General features: G+C 36.7%; 1 protein-coding gene across 1 annotated transcript in view; it reads left to right on the top strand.

Annotated features, from left to right (window-relative positions):
* The window catches only part of SPAG17 (sperm associated antigen 17), a 99,006-nt gene that overhangs the window by 26,068 nt on the left and 53,618 nt on the right, over nt 1-19,320 (top strand). Inside the window, exons 5-17 of the mRNA XM_010567509.1 lie at nt 459-666; nt 4,960-5,154; nt 6,312-6,493; nt 7,782-7,937; nt 8,647-8,728; nt 9,090-9,208; nt 10,117-10,254; nt 10,338-10,451; nt 11,909-12,059; nt 13,726-13,956; nt 16,311-16,399; nt 17,070-17,186; nt 18,739-18,893. Coding sequence (XP_010565811.1) covers nt 459-666; nt 4,960-5,154; nt 6,312-6,493; nt 7,782-7,937; nt 8,647-8,728; nt 9,090-9,208; nt 10,117-10,254; nt 10,338-10,451; nt 11,909-12,059; nt 13,726-13,956; nt 16,311-16,399; nt 17,070-17,186; nt 18,739-18,893 — 1,937 coding nt within the window. The remainder of the gene's footprint in view (nt 1-458; nt 667-4,959; nt 5,155-6,311; nt 6,494-7,781; nt 7,938-8,646; nt 8,729-9,089; nt 9,209-10,116; nt 10,255-10,337; nt 10,452-11,908; nt 12,060-13,725; nt 13,957-16,310; nt 16,400-17,069; nt 17,187-18,738; nt 18,894-19,320) is intronic.

Genomic DNA, 19,320 nt, shown 5'->3' with positions numbered 1-19,320 from the left:
AAAGAAAAATAGTGCTGGTACCATTTTACACCATACTCAAGAGTGTTAACAGAGGTGCTAAAGAATTAACAGAAATTGAATTTTTGTCTTATTTCCCTTCAGTCCAGGGAAGGTTTCTGGCTGATGCAAGTGCTGTAGTGGCAGTAACCAAAGCACAGTGATTCTTTACTTGTCTTTCTACCAGAATGCATTTCATTAGTTTTGTAGGTATAATGTCTACCTACCTCTCACAGTTCCTTTTTAATGTGAAGTCTTAACACTATGATTTAGTAAGACTATAATAAACTGAATGGTGTGCTTGAGAAGGATAAAGCAGAGTGTTCAAGACATCAACATTATACTGGCTGAGAGGGAAAAGTATGCAAATAAAAAATTTGAATCATTAATATTTTACAGCAGTCTGCCCTTTGTTCTGCAGAAAGGCTATGATGAGAACTTAGTTTTTTTCATCTTGTCAGGCAGAAGAAGAGCAACAGAAGGAAAAAGATGGAGGGAAAGAGAAAACTAAACCTCCTGGCAAGAAGGAGAACCTCCTTAGTGCCAAGACAGCTGAGAAAGAAAGAAAAGGAAAAAAGACAGACATAGGTCCTCTAGCACCAGTCACTGTTAAAAAGGACACGCAATTGAAGCGACGGGGAGTAGTAGAAGAGGAAGACAAATACATTGGTATGTAAAAAATGTAGATATACTCCTGATAAACTTGCTAGAAATCTTGCAACCTAGCTTCTGAGTACTTTGTTTTGTTCTATGTTGAAAAGTCAAGATCTATTTGGCAATATTAAAGCATTGTCACTTTGCATTTGAAGAGGGCACTGTGTTCTGCTCAGTATTAGGATAGATTGTGCAGTCTAAGAAATAAAATACAGATGAGGTATATGTAGCATGTTGACATCAAAATGTTTTAGCATGTGTAAGACTAAAAGAAAGTGGCTAAACAAATCCTACAGAAAACCTTTCTTACAGAAAGATTTTGGAATAACTAAATGCATTTGTGTCAGTATCCAAAGGTGGCTTTCTCCTTGTATTTATAAAGTATAACAGAGCTGTCTACCATTGTCTGGGGATGAAGCCAGGTTCTGTACAAAGGGAGATGTGATTTCATTTGCTGTAAAAACATCTGGATGGAACTGAGACCTGAAGAAACCTACTGCAGAAATGAGCTATACGAGGTAAAGAATAATACACGAACTAGTGCCAAGAAAATCTTTATTCGTAATACATAGCACCCATGGTTACAAATTTCACTAGAACAAAAAAATATCAGAGAAAATGCATAGCTCTCCTCATTAGATCACAGTTATATTTCATTTGGACCATAGTATGTCTGAGCTGCATCAGCATAAACAGGATCTCTGCTGCTGCAGAAGCACTTGCTGATTTTTGGTTGCATTATGTGTACCTGCTATTCCCTAGTTGAACTGCTGCAGGCTTTCCTCTCTCTTTCATCACACCTTCGTCTGCATCTCATTCGAGATCGATGGCACTCTTTAAACATCTAAAAAGCATCGGTCCAGGTGTTTAGAGCAAGTCTGCATCTTAACGAATCTGACGAAAGTACGCAAGAACAGAACGGTAGCTATGTGTACATAGCTCCTCATTTTTTCAGATAAGGCTTGGCTATAACATTCTTTTGATGATTTTAAGGTTTTTCAGGGCATGAAAGGAGAAGTGTTCAAAGAAACATTCATGCCTGTAAGAACCCAAGCTGAAGTCATGTAGCGAACTCATGCCATCTTACTAGAATTGGTACAGAATGTACAGTACAGAGTGGCTTTGAGTGGGTATTAATATGCTTCCACTAGGCCCCATAGAAACAACTTTATCAGCTCCAAAATTTTTGCTCCCTACTGCCCTGAGGGATGGGTGGAAAACATCAGGTACCTGTGTAAGATATCTATGCTTTGCTGCCTTGTTAGTCACAGTTAATGAGAAGACAAAGTAAGGAAAATACAAATTGTCTCCAGAAAGTAACAGCCATGAAAACTATCCTTGTTTAGTATGCTTAGTACCTTTATATTATGAACTACTAGCACTGCTGTTAAACTATGACGTTATTCACTGGGATTTGTCTCATTAGTCCCAAAGATATTTACAAAATAACCATAGCTGCAGATTGCCTCAAAGGAGACGTTGTTGAGGTATTTTGTGCTTGGTCACTTCTGCTGTACTTAATTTTACAGTCATGACTGTACTGAGCTGAAGCCATTCTGAACAATTCACCTCATTCGTTGTCCACCCACACAGTTGGGCTTAATAATACACAAATTGATTGTGACTCATACAAAAAAAAATGTATTCAGTGGCTTGATTTCCAGTCTGAAGACAATAAGGAACTACCTAAAAATGGAAAAGGTGTTCTGACCTTGCTACTTCCTTTAGTCGTGCTGAGGAAGACAGTGAGGAGGAACCTATAGCCCTGAGAAGGACAGCACCCCTCAAACCCTTCACTCTCAGCTACAGGAAAAACATAACTGTTGTTTTATAGAGAGGTAATTGTTTCTTCATTCTTCCTGACAGTTCCACCTAGAAGTGCATACCAAGGGAAAATTGAGTCAAGTATTGCCAAAACTTCTGGAGACCATTCTAAATGAACATTAAGTGGGGTGAAACAACTGTGCCAGGATTTTCTGGTTTTCCTCGAGAACATGGCAATTAAGGTTCTCAAGAACCTGATGCTAAAGCTTTGGTTTGTGTCTTGGGACAAAGTGGTGCCAGCTCTATTTCTCAGTGTCAAGAACATGTAGATCTACACAACTTTTCTACCAAGAATGTTGTACTTTACTTCAAAAATCTTGACGTGTATTCTGTATTTTACAAGAGTCTGAGCAGAAGACATGAAGAACCTTGGATGATCCTTAAAGTCGATACAGTGAAAATGTTTTCCAGCACTCTTGGCCACTCTTAATAGAATCATAGAATCATTTAGGTTGGAAAAGACCTTTGAGATCATCAAGTCCAACCATTATCCTAACACTGCCAAGTCCACCACTAAACCATGTCCCTAAGTGCCACATCTACACGTCTTTTAAATACCCCCAGGGATGGTGACTCAACCACTTCCCTGGGCAGCCTGTTCCAGTGCTTGGCAACCCTTTTGCTGAAGAAATTTTTCCTGATATCCAATCTAAACGTCCTCTGTTTATATTTGTTTTAATATAGCTGTATCAAGCAAAAAAAACTCAAAAAAGAAAAATGCCACAATTTCTACTCAACAGTAGTCTGAGCTATTGCTTATATAAGACCATGTCTTGAACTCAAAGACAATCTGTATCTGTTTCTGGTAGCTAACAGTCATTTTATCATTCATCCCTATTACATTATCACCTTTCTGCAATTGAATATTTCTGCTTTTGAGTAATCTTGAGATTACTTGCATTGATGTCTTTCATCATTTGAGTATGAACTAGTCACTGATTATTAGAACTGACTGATTATTATCAACTTGTCATCATAATTAGCATGACTGTAATTGTAACTGTTGAATGGCAGGCAGTCTTCAGCATATATGCATTGGAGTTTTTGGATCCCTGTAAGTCACTATGCAGAGACATCTGTCTTTTTTGTTAGAAATCATTAATGCTCAGTAATTGTACGTGCTCATGCTTTTTCTTCCTGCAGTAACTGAGGCATCAAAATATGTAGTTCGGTTTCAGTACTAGCAGTGATATAATGGACTAGTTTTCTTCTGGTTTTGATTTTGCTTTATGTAACGTATGTACTGGACTGTGGTGGCTGCTTCCTCAGTCAGTCTTTCTCCAAATTCCTAAGTTCTTTCATGTTTACCTAATGTTACAAGAAGAGGAGAGACAACCATGTTGCAACCTGCTGCTCCAGGCAGATGTCAGTGCCAAGCTACCTTTTTTTCTGCCCTTTTTTTCTCCCTTGGATGAACGAGTCCCGTGACCGGAGGAGCGGCTAAAGGACTTTTAAGTGTGTTGTGTTAGTAGGCATAAGAAAGAATCTTAATGATAAATAGAACATAAAACTGTGGGGGTTTTGTTAGTGCACGATAGTCTGCATTAATTGTATGTGTCCATAGTCAATGGAGAAATACAGGAGCTTCAGCAGGCAGTTTCTGTTGTCTTAGGATAAATAAACATGCTGGATGAACTAAATCACCTGATACCTGTCTGAATACCTGTATTTCTCCATGGGCCATAAAGGGAATCTGCGCAATTAACTTAGACTAGAGTCAAGCTTCTAAAGGGCTCATTTTTACTTACATAATGCTTAACCTTTTGCTTTGGTACTGAAAGGTTACTATGCACATTTCTACAGAATTAGTAAGCCCAAACAGAGCAGGCACTCAATGAAACTCCTCATCTGCACTTTAGGATGAATTTGGATGTGCCCTTTGCCAACTGAAAGGACTAGTGTGAGCTGGTATTACCAAGTGATGAGGATTTTGACAGGGAGTCCATCTAGCAAACATGAAACTGTTGGGCAGGGGGCAGTCAGCAGTGAGTCAGCTCATACCTGCAGCTAATCCTTCAGAATTATTACAGCTCATGTAATCTGTTATCTAAGATGCAGTAACTTACTCTGTGTCTGCTCCCTGGCCAGCTTTATGCAGGATGAAATAGGATAGATTAAACTACCATTAGAGCATGTGAGTATGTCCTGACACTAAATTCCTCGAGAAGCAATTACAGAAATGCTGCTGCAGCTAGCATTCTGGTTATAATCAGCTTCTCCAGTTTTTCTCCTGGTGCTTCTCCAAACAATTATTACTTCTGACTTCTATTCTTCCTGCTGAGTTCTAGGTGGTTTGCTACAGAAGACTTCAGTCTAATGCACATAATAGTTTGAAACTTATATGTAATTATCCCAATGAGGTTATAAAAGAATTTTTTTCTCTGACCTTAATTTGCATTATCCCTATATAGTCAAGAAAAAAATGGATTTTGTTAAGCTGTTGAATGTCCTTGCTCTAATCTGGTTTTGTTGTGTTTTGAACAGATGATGAACCAGATGATGGTGCCGATCATTACTTCATAATTTTGGATTTCCACAACCCTCAGCTGTTGCCTGTGATGTCCGAGCTTGGGATTAACATTTCAAGTGTAATTAGAATTTCTTCTGAGAATTATAAGCCGTTGCAGACATACTTGGAAGAAACTAAACTTCAGGGAGAATCTTTACTTTCACCTGAAGGTAATCTGGTCATAAGAACAAAATCTGTGTAGAAAGCAGACTATTTTATATCCAAGTAAAACTGTTCCTGCTGTGTTTTTCTCCCTCTCCCTGCCTTATGTTTGTGCATACTACCTGTGAGCAGCTGTGTTTGCCAGTGCAAAAATGGTATTGCCATTGTTTGTTTTCTAAGTTATTGTTCAGTCTCTCCTTGAACTAACAAGAACGTCTTATACCTACAGAATCTTTTGGCAGAGAATTCTCAGGTCTTCTACCCAGTTTCTAGAGTCACTTGATGAGACATATCTTCTGAATCATGATAAAACCATTTTATAAGTTAATTGGTAAACATTTCTGACGGCTGCTACAGGAGGCATATATAACTTGGAAAACCTTAAGGAAATCAGCATTTTTTTAAGAGTCCACAGCCTCACTGAGTTGTGTTGTTTCAAACCCGTCAGGCCACTGGAATTACACGAGTGAGGTATTTGGCCTTCATACTTAGGTTTTAGAAGTGATGAGCACCCATAAGTCCAAATGAAAGCAAGTCACTTCAGGTTTAGTGTCCTTACATCTCTTAAATTAGGCTATAAAAAGTATGTTTGATCTTAGATTCCAGAGTGTGATTGTGAGGTTGGCATTAAGAGAGAACTTTTTTTTTTTCCACTGTAGCTAGAGCATCTTTGAAAATCAATCATTACTATGCAGTAAAAATGGAAACCATACAACTTCTACGCTTACTTTTCACAGTCATACTGTACCTTAATCTCCTTTTGCCCCAATTTTCACACCAATAAAATTGTGATAATAAGACTTGCTTACCCTATACTTAAAGAACAGATTTGCCAAGGTATGTGCTGGCAGCTTTGGAAAAGTGCAACCTGGGATTTTTATATTTCCTAGGTTTCAAACATTCACTGCTGCAATTTAGTTCGGTGGGGGAAGGTAGGGGTGTGGTTTTGTTTTTATTTTTTTTTTTTTTCTGAAAGAACTACCATGTTTTACTGAGGCTTTGTCTTCCTGGAGTTTTTTGATTCTGAAGTTGGCTGTCAGATTTTTGCTGAGACTCTGAGGATGGGAATGTTTTAACAGTTCTTACAGAAGGCTAATATATGATTTGTGCTTTGTGTAGAAGGGAGACGTTGTACGATGATTGATCTAATGCTTATAAATTTTAGTTGTAGAAGCAGAGAAAAGAAAGAAAGATGAAGCTATCAAAGACCTGGAAACATTTTGGAAATACCTGGAGCCAGTTCTGAACAGTGGAAAGCATGAATCACGTCTCTTTGATGTTGCCAGACTTCATCACCTAGTTAAGGAGAGTGCCTTTCCCCCTGATTGGTCTGACAGAGAAATGCTGGTCAGTAGATTCTGCTTTCACAATGCATGGCATGCTTTGGCATTTGTAAGATTTAAGACCGATTTAGAAATGACAGGAATTTTAGCTTAGTCTTCTATGAAGCAGAACCAGAGTAGTTAGTATATTTGTAATCTTGAACAAAAATCATTTCCTACATATCCAACAAGTTTATTCAGCTTGTATTCACAAGGAGTCCTTTGAATAAAAATACGTGACTTGCAGTTTCTTAATATTGCAGGCCACAGCAGCAGAGTTTTAAAACAGTTTGAGGTATTAAATTTATTCAGCATCTTTACATAGACCCAATTTGGATCTCATTAGAGAGTCAGATGTCCATGTCAAATAACACAAAAATTGTATTTATGTCCTCATAACAGCAGGTCTACTTACTGTATCTCAGAACAGTCACACGAGAACAAATTAAAATGAATGCAAGAATGCTTTTTGAGACAAGATGTTGTTTTAGCATACCCAGTACCTCTTCTTTTTGTCCAACCCAAAACATGGCTCTGGCTTACTACTCATTATAGCCTGCTGAGTCAGGACTATTACTGGGCACTGCAAGAGAATGTGAACCATTAGAAATTTTTCCAGCCTAGGTTCTCAAGTATAGTGAGGTAAAAGGGTCCAGTATTTTTCAATCCACAATGGCAGCAGTAAAAAGTATAAACTGCTAAAGCAAAATAAAGCAACATGCCATAATTTAACCTACTGTATTTGTGGTCTATGTTATTAGGGTTAAAGGACAGACTACATCTTCCTAACACTTATTTATAGTACACTAAATCCTATATATAGACAATCTGGTGAGCTAGGAAGTACCCTTGATCTTGAAGGGATCAGAACCGAGTTTGGCTAAATCCACAGTGGTTTCCAAGGCATTCACTAAAAATGCCTCAATTGGTGAAACATGTAGGCTTGCTACTTATAACTTTACTTGTCATTACACTCTTGATCTTATCTTAAAATATGATGCCTATTTTGGGAAATAAGTTTATCTTGTATATCTTCCCCATAATCACATTTGATAGGGGACTGTTGCTACTTGTGAATATCCTGCGAGCAGATATATTATAGCTGAAATAAAAGAAAAATGATCTGTCACTGAAGCTTTTCATCAGGTTGTAATTGTAATTTCACATTCTTCTCTATCTCTTCAGCAGAGCTCTAAAGAAGATTTTTAAACAGTTGTAGATCTGCTGGTTAGAGAGCTAATAACTCAAGTGGCTAAGTTACATGACACTTTTGTATGCAAACTTCATCCTTTGTATCTGATTTTCTGTCACAGCTTGCATTTGGCACTGCACTGTTTGAGAACATTGCTTGTTTAATGTATGACTGCCTGGACTGGAGAAGACAGCATTGTAACTACTTGGAAAACACCAAGTTTATTAATGTGTCTGCATTATCAGGGAGCAAATCGGCACAACCATCTGCAACTGAGGCAAGGATCCTTCTCGTCTTGTAGAGAATAACTAGTATAGGCTAGAATTGCCTGTCTTTAATTCTGCACACAAAAATTCACGTTGGGCCATCACTCCATGTGTAATTTTCTGTGAACGAAATTGGGATTTTTGCCTTCAGCATTTAAAACCTCAAAAATGGAAAAAAGTTGCCAAGCATTGGGGAAACAGAAAAAGGAAAATTTGAAGGATCATACAGGCATAAAGTATCACAGGTGTAAAAATCCCTTAAATAGCTTCTGATGACATCTTGTGTCTGCAAAATCAATATACCTGCACAGAGCTAGTATGTCTTCTTGCACATATGTGAACTATAAAAAAAAAAGTTATTAGTTCTATGCAAGATCAGTTTCTTTATTTTGTTCATGGTAGGCAAAAGCTTAAGTGGGCAGAAGAAAGTGGCGTTTTAGGACATGTACTAGTAGCAGGGGAAAAAATGGGCTTACTCCATCTGTAGCAGTACTACAGAATGCTCATTTAAAACATTCATAAAACTACATTCTTACTGTCTTGTTCCATTCAGAGTTAGGTGGGATTTCCCTCCCCTAATACCAGCCATTTAAAAGTTTAGCATCTAGTCTAGGGTAAGTAACTAAAGCTAAATGAAAATAATTTTTCCCATGTATTTGTGCAATCCTCATTTGTTCTACTGTTTCTGAGGGTTTTTTATCTTTCTTTTTGTTCCTTTAGGTGCAACCAGCATCACAGCTTACAGCTTCAAAGAAAAAAGGGCAAGCAGAAGAAATTCTGCCAACAGTAATTTTGTCACAGGGTATGTCTAAGGGATTAAAGCACTCATCTGTAGCTGTTAACTCTGTCATACAATTCATTCATCTGATAGCACAAATCCTTGAAGTATTTGCACAGTAAGCTGAAGATATGATTTGATGTTGAGAGTCGTTTCTTGGTGAATACATTGTGAAAGTCTCTGGAAGCTGCAGTGGTGATAACTAAGTTCTTAAGAAAAACACTTTTTCTATCTGTTCCTAGTCACAGTCAGATTTAAGAGCTCTATGATAATGTATTTTGTTAGTCTTTTTTAAGAAAAACTGTCTGAAGGTTGAACTGGTTGGTAATATAAATAGGCGTTTCTGAAGACATCGGTCTTAATGTTTTATCTCTTATTACAACAGAGGAAGAAGCTTCTTTTTTGGCTACTTCTGTGGACATGAGGTATTACAATGACTTGCTTAGTCAGATTCCCGAGGAATACTTTTCTGTACCCTTAATGCTGAACTGCATGTTGGAACAGGTGGGAATATGCTCTTTATAATTTGTGTGGCTAATTCAGCTTAGACGTGGTATAATGAATTGATCAAAGATCAATAAATCCATCTGTTTCAGCCTAAAATAAGAGACTGTGCATGGAGGCACCGACCAAGGAGGTTCATTACAAAGGAATCACAAATCAGAAGTGACATCTTTGGTTTTCTTCTATATTGTGCACTTACCCTGTACATACAGTGTTATTCCAAAATTATTTTTTCAAGACTACAGATCCAATATAATCAAATGAGGAAAAAGCTGTAATTTCTTAGCTAAGTCAATAACAAGTTTTCATGTCCTGCAACAATTTTTTTGACACTGAACTTCTACTGTTTTACTCAGTACAAAGGTCTTAGGGCAAGCCTAACATTAAAGTGGCATGTATCGATGCTAGTGCTAGACAGATCTGACTTCTGTTGAGTTCAGACACAATCTATGAGTTAGCAGAGACCTACAGTATGATTTGGAAATCCTCCTTTTAGAAATAAAATTTCAGCACAGTCTTATTTTTTTTTTACTTTTTACAATTTAGTCTGAAAATAGACTCAGGCAAAAATACCCAAAATAAGGTCCAACACCTGATACACAATCAGTTTTTAATTATCTGTGTTCATTAACAATTCTTAACATTTCAAGTTGAAAGTATTTTTCTTCTCATCCTTCCAAAAGTAAATAATAGGAGAAAACATTGAATTCTGTTTTCCATAATCTTTGTTTGGGGCAGGAACTAACACGGAGAATTGCATTATTACTACTTGTGGAAAAAAACCCACTGTTTTGTTTCCCAACAAAATTTATGGATGTTTAGCTTATAGCAAGATCTGCTTGGTAGTTTTCATGAAGTTAAGCAGCATTCACACTGTAATGAAAGCTAACATATATCATGTTTGCCAGGTTATTGCAAGTGAAGAAGGCCTTACACCACCTAGTCTGGTGGTACCAGAGCCTCGGGCAGATGGGCTACATCATACCATTGCAGATCATATAGCCTCTCTCCTTCCTTCTCTTTCACTTCCTGAGAGTGAAAAAAAGGTTTGTGTTGTCTTTTGTTCATTTCCTAAAATGACAAAATAAATCTGATGATTGGAGTTTAATACATCTTTCTTTTTTAACAGAATCTATATGACTACTTTTCTCCTAAATACAGTGAAAAAAAGACTGTCACCCCCAAGTACCCTCTCTTATTTAACTACCATGATACCCTGGCTCAACGGTTGCACCTGCTGAAGGTATAGTGCTACCTATCATATATAAACAGTTCAAAAGTCCTCAGGCAGTGAATACTCAATGCACTAGAAAGGATGGAGTGGTGTTTTTACAAAGCAGAACAGTATAGCTTAGATTTTGCCTACTGAGACATGCTAATGTGTTTAAGAAGCAGCAATGAGTTACTGCTACTGACAGAGCACACATCACAAACATAGAGCATGATACTGATTTCAGTGATCTGTTTGCATTATTAATAAGAATGTTTAGCCTTTGGCATAGATAAGAGATATTACAGAACTCAGTTGATTTACTGTAGTCAAACACTGATGAAACTGGAAAATGAGTTACTAACTTGATAATGGTGATTTAGCATGTAGACTTAGATTAAATACTAAGATGTAGAGAAGTGTAAGAAAAGATACAGAGATTGTTAGTGAACACAAGAAGTGTATTTGGGATGGCTAAATAGTTGGAGCATAGTGTATAACCAAGGCATTGCCAAATTCTAACAGAGGCAGAAAGGTTCAGAGACTGCAGGGTTTGGATTATTGCGAAGTAACAGTTCCCAGACTTTCTGAACCAAAAGAACACTGTGAATTTCTCATTTTTTTCCAAAGCCAAGGTGTAATTTTACTGTTAAACTTTGAAAATACTCTGAAGGTAATACAACTGATAATACAGTTCTAGATTTCACAGCTGAGGTATGTCTGCCTGGCGTGGCTTCATGAATTACAAATTGTCTGTGGAATACTTTGACAACCATTGATTAAGACAGTATTCAGTAACAAATTGAGCTTGACACATTGGAGGTATTCAAGCAGAAGGCAGGACTTGAGTAATCATCGAGAGAGATGCTCTTAGCAGGCATACGCTTGATGTATATGAGGTACTTGCTGAAGAGGAAATTCAGGATGTAGCACAATGTTTGAGGAGTGGATAGAGGAAAAAGATTTGGAAGATAACGGTCCAAGAAAAAGGTACCGCAAGTGCGTAATACTAAAAAGAGCGAAGCTGAAAGATACCAGTAAGTCTCAAAAGACAAATCCTTAAATATATAGGGATGCTGCTGTCACAGACTGATCAATGAGTTTACAGGCTTCATTGCTATGAGAAGTAGCACAGACCAGCTGAAAGATACGTGGAAGGTACCTGCTGCCTGTCTGAATAGATCAGTACATATTTCTGTATTCCAGAATTTTTTAGTTTAGCTAGCACAGGCAAATATCTTCTAACAAGTGTCTGTTGTTATGCTGTCACTTACTCTCTTACGTATCTCATTTTTTCTGCCTAAAACATCTGACACCATGATTCAAAAACACACTGTGAGCACATGCTCAAATTTAAGTTTATGTCCAACTGACTTAAGCACATGCTTATGTCTTTTGCTATAAAAAGACTTCTTTATTCAAACCTAATTTTTAGAAATCCACTGGTGCAAAAGTTTACTTTAACTGTGGTACTTTGGTTTTTGTTCCAGGTCCAGGAGAACTTAAATCCAGAAAAGATTGAACGTGAAATGATGCATAAACTGCCTCTTACAGAACTTATACATTTCACCCTTCCTTCAACTGAAAACAACACTAAACGCTTGGCCAGAGTTCACGAGCTCATGCATTATTGTACCAGTGGTAAAGTGATTTTCTTTTTCATTGATATAACTCCAATTTTTTTTCTTCTGGTTGATGATCCTCTTAAATAGCAGGAATTTCAGGACAAGTTTTTTCAGCTGCCTAAAACCTTTGCTGAATTTCCCATTTTCACATACTTGCTTATACCTTAGCCTACTATACAAGTTCTTAACTTTAGACCTCGGTTTCACGGTTAATGAGAAAGGCTATATGAGTATTAAATATCGCATGACTAAGAGCTGGAAGTATGTTAGAACTCATTTATTTATTTATATTCACAAACATACAAACACTTACTAAATCTGAGGAAAAAAAATACTAGTACAAATTGCTGTTTTGATCCTAGGACATAGAATGCATTTCAGGAGATGCTGATGTAAACTGTATGGTTAATTACCAACACCCTTTTGGTGGAGGAGCACATGTATCTTAGGTAGAAGAATTTTATTGGACAATAAATGGCTTTCAGAATGTATTCTGTATAAACTTTTGGTGTTAATAATGAAATGGCTTCTGTAATAGTCCCTTTATCAAACCAAGAATACATTCACTTCTTCAACCATAATCACTTCTGCAGCTACCTTTTCTTGGAGTGTGCATGCCACCATGACGTACACTGTGTAACAATCCCAAAGACTACATAAATACCCTTAGGTAGTTTCAAAAGTTTACTCTAGTCTACTAAGAAATACAAACATCCAAATCCCTTTGGTTACATTTATGCCATTGTATAAGGCACAGGATTTGAAGGTACTTTCCCAGCTATTCAGTCCTGAAATCCCTTGTGTTGGATTAATTTACACTCGCTGCATTGTTTCTAGTTGTTGGTATGTTCATTTTGGACACTGAGCTATTAAGGTATTCTGTAGTGCTGTAGCATTCCAGTTGATGGGTATCAAATTTGATGGTCTTCACTGGACCATACTATGCTGCCAAACTCTCCCAACTGTTAACTTAGCTAGCAATGTCTTCACTTTTATCAAAAAGGTGATTCATTTGAGAAGGAGATGATATATCCAACATTTTCAAGATGTTTGACATGCTTGGGTGTGTAACTGCCATGAAGAGAAAACATTTCAAACTGAAGACACTCTTTGTGTGATTTGGGCACTGAACTACCTGTCTTAAAATTCAGTCCTTCTCTTGATTATCATTGTTACATGGGCACCAATGCATACAACCATAAATAGGATTTATTATTGCCTTTGCACCTTGCATGCTTCTGTGTAAATTATGTATAAAACTTTGTCTGAAGAGAAAAAAATATTTGATGCTTGGTTTGAGGAGCTACAGATAAAAAAGTTCATGATAATGGAAGCCTTTTCATGAACTGAAAATAACTAGTTGTTAACTGGTTTGGTAAGGTCTACTCAGTATTTTAAAATCAACATCATTTATATAAAGTTAATGAGCCAGGAGGTATTCAGATGTAGGAAGCACTTCATTTAAGATGGATTAATGGTTAGGCATATCATTTTGCAATTTGGAAGCATTCAACTTTGAATGCAGTGTAAAATGTAGCTCACATAATTTGATCCAATACCGTTAAGGAAATTGTTGTTGGCTTCTGCAGAGTTGCCAAGAACAATATACTTAAATAGTCTTCTATTTATCTTCTACTGAGCCATAAGGACATTTTCAGTTAATGATTGTAATTCTTTTATAGAACTTCTGAGTTGGGCTGAAGTAGAAAGAGCCTTCAGAGTGTTTACTTTTGAAAGCCTGAGGCTGACTGGGCTGAGTGACTCTGGTCTCCTGGAGAGCTCTGGATCTATGGTTGGAGGTGATTCTGAAGTGTCTTATATCCCTTGGGATAATCCAGCCAGGTTTGCAAGACAGCTGAGACAACTCTTCCTTATGGAAAAGAAGCTTAATGGGAAATCTCCAAGAGGTTCTGGTAAAAACCTTTCTGTTTACATTACTCCTGAAGAATTTGAATCCACTATTTATTTTACCATACCATTTGCTATTGCAGGGCTGTGATTTTTCTTCCTTGTACAAATCACTGAATTTTCAAGTATTGTATAGTCTGTACATTGAGTATGTGTGTAGGAATCCTAGATAAGGACAAAAGGTAGCGATTTTGTGTGACAACATTAATAGTTTATTTAAGGAACTCTTTATATCTGTAGAAAAGTACATACTAGAAAACTGTTTTATTGTTTATGACATCAAATATATTTTATAGACATAAAATACTGAAGACATGCTTAAATACTTTTTTGAATACAGGCTCTTGTGAGTTATGATGGCAGCCTTGACAAAGGCAGTGGCAACCACAGAGTGAAATCAAAAGTGATGTATGAGGTTAATTAGATGATTACTAGTGAATGAGTATTAGAAAATGCGAAGAATATATAACTTACACATGAGGACTCTGGAAAGCGATATTAAAAAGTTGAAAATTAAAAAAAGGTGTGCTATATGTTGTAATTACACATGCATACATACCTTTTCCTTTTACATTTTTTTTCTTCCAGGCTTTCCTCCTCTTTCACATACAGGTTAATCCAGTGTAGAGTTTTGACATTCAAAATTTTAGGCCAAATTCAGAAGTAACAGGGAAAGAGGAACATATCTATTAGGTGTTGAAGAAAGTGAGACCAATGAAAATAAATCAGAATAAGGCTAATGTGGTAGAACTGATGTTGTAAGGTAGAAGTTTAAACATCCAGTTTTCATAGTCACATTAGATTCTCTCTGTATTTGGCCAGAAATATGTGAGAACCCTCAGGTTAAAATCAAAAAATGTCTGAGCTATGTCTCAGCTTCATCAGCTTCTCTTACTTCTCTTCCAGTCTGTGCAATTAGTGTATCTTTAGCAGGTTACTATGTGGCATTTGAGCCATTATAACTATCTCATTCACATTGAAATGGGAACATTTTAGAGAGCAGGAAAAGAGATGGAGAAGACCTCTTGTAGACAATGCAGAGTGAATTTTCTGGAAGTTTTACATTTTCTCCTACAGATTCTAACATAATGAAAAATTGTTCTGATTAAAGGAGCAGTGTTGGCCAAGAATCAACATTAAAAACAAGTGATTATTTTTCCGGGATGCAAGAAAAGTAGAAATTAGGTCAGTTTAAGCAGCTATACCTTTAGGTTCGTGATGTTGCCCGTGCTTTCCTAATATAGAAGTCCAGGCAACCAGCTTAGATGGGATCCTTTCCTTAGGAGGTTGGAGCAGACAAAATTGTATCCTGCTTATGTGCCTCTCTCCTGAATTTTGGGAACCTGTTTTGGGTGTTAGTTTATTCTACTTGTATAGTTGTCACAATACTAAATATTGCAGTTACAAACATAGCTGCCAACATTTTAACACTTTCATAGCACAAAAGCAAATACCAGGAAGAGAAAACATTTGCTTTCAGATTTCTTAAATCTTCTAAAGGCAGTCAGTAAACAGGTCTAATTTCCTAGAGAAGCAGAGCCTAAAGATATCTGTCTGGAAGCTGAGCTGGTTACAAGCCACTTATGAACAAATACTTTCTGGAGTATTTTCTCCCAGGAAGAGTATTTTTCTTGTACGCATGAATTTTGATCAGATATCAGTGATCTCTGCCCTAACTCAGGGCATAAAGAATTTATTTCAGAAAATCATGAAAATATAGAAGTTAAAGTTTCCATGTGATCCTGTTCGTATCAGGTGCCCATTGTAACAATGGAATGACTGGTCAGATCCTCAGGAGAAGTAATACTCTGTCAGTAGCTTATAGAACTCTATAAATCCAATGAATTTAAAGTTTAAAATTTGCATTTTTCAAAAATGTGTGAAAATATCAAACCAATTGATTTTGCCGCCTTTTTTTTATGTCATCTGTGCAAGGGAATGCTTGTTATTGCTTCTCAGTATGCAGAAAAATGGTTCTTCGTGTGTGAATCTGGAGGACACTTCTTAAGAGTATTTCTTATGGTTTTGACCATGCAAGAACAGCATAGGACAGATAAAGAGGATGATTTGAGTAGGTCTTATAAAGTGGGGGGTTTTTTGTTTGTTTGTTTGTTTGTTTTATTTAACTGTCTGGCAGTCTGGCACTTCTTGTCCCTGGATTTTAAAGTGCTCTTTGGGGAAAGAAATGTAGCAGAGCTGATCATGTATTTATAGGACTGGTATCATAAAAGGAAGCTTCCAACTTGATGGTAATCTCATCGGGGGTGGGGGGGGGCTAAGGAAATTGCATCACTCTGACCTTAGTGTTTAGGGATGAAACGTCTGGAACACTTCTTAAAATTCTGCTTTCAATTTCCAGGACATACAGAAACAAATGGCAAAGGTGGAAGAGATGATCTGACTGATCCTGTTTTGAACAAAGAATTAGATCTTCTTATTTCTGATATGGCAAGTGTAAGGAATGGAATAAACTGTGCTCTATAGCATGAGACAACAGAAGATACCGTTCAATGCCAGGACGTGTTACTGGGGATTCCTTTGCAATGCTCCATGCAAATGTTAATTTTGTGATGTTTGGCAAATAGCACCGTAACTTTTAAGCACTATGAAATCACTTTCTTTGAATTCCAGGGTGATGGGACTTGGTGAAGCTACTAATGACAATTCTATGCTGGTTTCACTGAATACCAGGGGACCAAATACTAGCATGAGAATTTGAGAGAAATTGCCAAACTATGTTATGCTAATAAACTGTGTAGTTTGGCATCTTCAGAAACACCTGTCTGCCATACAGCCCTGGATAAATATAGCAATTTTAAAATTACTTCATAGGACATGTTTAAATATTCATAATTGCTTACAGAACTCAAAAACATATAACCTAATAATAAAAATATTTAGATTATGTTTGCCATAAAAAAGCCAAGACCAAAAACCTTTGGGAATAATTGTGTTTTTTATTAAATAGTGCCATACGGGTCTACACATGTGCAGCATTATGCAGTTAACTGTGATGCAAGATGGGATGCTGTCTATTAAGTCAACAAGATTACAGTTAATTTAATACAACTGATACTGAAATGTTGATACTCATTATTTTGTTTTGGTGTATCTTGAGGTGAGTCCAGAAAATTGTGGCCTAGGACCAAGCTTAGAAGAAATAAAAAAGACACAGAGACGTTGTTTGACAGACTGGAGTTTCGCTGAGCATTTTCAACCCCATGTTCTTCTTCAGGTATCTGTGAACTGACAGTCTTACACGTACAGTCACCCCTCAGAATGCTGTACAAAGTATTAGTAGCAGAGTACAGGGTGTTTCCTTGCTAGATAATTGATTCAGCTTTATCCCTTTTACGTTTTTACCAAAACCCATTGTTCTTTAGCTACTTTTCAGTTTCTTGTGTGAAATTTAGTTTGTAATGGGTTTTTACTTCCTAGTTTGGCCAAACTGCAGCTGTCCTTTTTGGTAGTGAGTCTTTTGGCTAAAAGTGTGATGGAGACAAAATGATCTTGCCCTTAGGGTTGATCCTCTGTGGCAGTTATGGGACTCATTAGTGCAGGTATGTGAAAGTATACTTTGCAAATACCTATACAGTATATATTTTATGGGCAAATAGAAAATTTTGTTGTAATGGTAATTCACCTTTTCAGGGCTACAAGCTTCATTTATAGAAATCTTGCAAGCTAAAGACTAAAACTTACCTTGCAGAAAGACAGAATGACAAATGTGAAAGATAAGTTCAAGTGTAGATGGTTTAAATTGGTAGGCATTCTCTTGGGAGGAGTGGATTATTAGTTCCTGTGCTGCCTTGAGCTTTATATGCTGCAATTCTTATTTGATCCTGACACATGCTATGCATGAGTGAAGGAAAGGCTGCTTGGAGTTTTTCAACACCATGTTAGTATCACAACTTTAAAGTCTGGTCATACATTTCAGTACATGGGGAATTCCTTCTTATGCAACATAAATAGCTAATACTAACTGAACTGTCAGTGATTAGTGAATCTAGTCAAAAGATACTGATGGAAAATAACTCTAACAGAAAATAACTTTTTATTGCAATGGAAAATTACATTTTGTAAGAATATTTCTTATACTATTTATCACATCTGAACATAATTTCTACACCAGCTGCTATTAAGGTTTTCATTTTTAAAGAGAATATTTGTTGATATGGAATTATTTCTGTTTTACTTCAGTTGCATAGTTTTGTAAAAATAATAGTTTAAAAGAAGCCTTTCTTCTAGCTATAACTAAAATAAGTTTCAGCCTGCAGACAATGTAAACATTAAAAAAGATGGGGCAGTACAGAACAGAGTGGAATAATGTAGAACACAGTAAATCTCAGAGATGTACAGGTTGTAGTATAGCAAATCAAATACCAAGTAAACTTAACTGAGCCCAAAAAAAAGTAAATTTGTTTTCTTTTTACCTGGTATACGATAGTTCTGCTTTTATTTACTATTTATTAATTTAAAAACTGTATTATTTAAATTTGTTTATTTAATATTTAAATTTATTTGTGTATTATCTAGCCAAACTTTTCCATTCATGGTCAATCTCAGAAAGTGGAGCATAGTAACTGCCGCCTCTTAATATGAATAGCGGTGGAGTTTCAATTTCCACCTGCCCAAACACTTCAGATTGCTGGAATCCAAATGCTTTGCATACATCTTGTAGGAAAGAGAAGTTCTGAAGCACCTTTTGCTAAAAGCTGTGCCGTGTAACATCTGTACATATGCTACTGTCTGCAGGGAGGACGTACCTTTATTTCTTTCCTTTTCAGGTTCTTCATACTGCATCCCAAGAATATAGATGTATTGATTCCTTTTATCATGCCCAAGATAAGTCTTTGCTAATCATTCTTCACAATCCTATGAATCAGTATCGTTTGTGCCAAAAGACTTGGGATATTGCATTGCACTCTAATGTTGGATTCAGGTAATTGATTTTATCTTTCATGTCTCATTCACAGTCATTTTCAATTAAAGCCTGCATGGCTATGCTTGGGGCAAAGCTTTGAAATTAAAAGCTATCACGGTGTAACACATTGATGAGAACGCAAGTCATGCAGGTGGAAAACAGTGCTATGTGAGAAGAATTCTACCGAGACAAAGCTTTCCTGAGTGAGGAGAACTATGCAGTAACTGTATGTGACTCCTTATCACAAACTATAAAAATATATAGAATGCACACATACACGAAAAGTCATATTAGGGATATCCACAGCAAGAAAATTACGCTGAGAACAATTCAGGTGAGGGAGTTTAAAAGGTAAATTCTGTCTAAGAATGTACTTATCAGGTTTTTCAACTATGTATACATAAATTGGGTGAGTGTCACTGGGAAAATACTAGAATAATTTTTT

This window comes from Haliaeetus leucocephalus, unplaced genomic scaffold (genome assembly GCF_000737465.1).
Source record: "Haliaeetus leucocephalus isolate CR32 unplaced genomic scaffold, Haliaeetus_leucocephalus-4.0 Scaffold228, whole genome shotgun sequence".
In the NCBI taxonomy this organism is placed as follows: domain Eukaryota; kingdom Metazoa; phylum Chordata; class Aves; order Accipitriformes; family Accipitridae; genus Haliaeetus; species Haliaeetus leucocephalus.
This window is presented reverse-complemented; position numbering and strand designations above follow the sequence as displayed.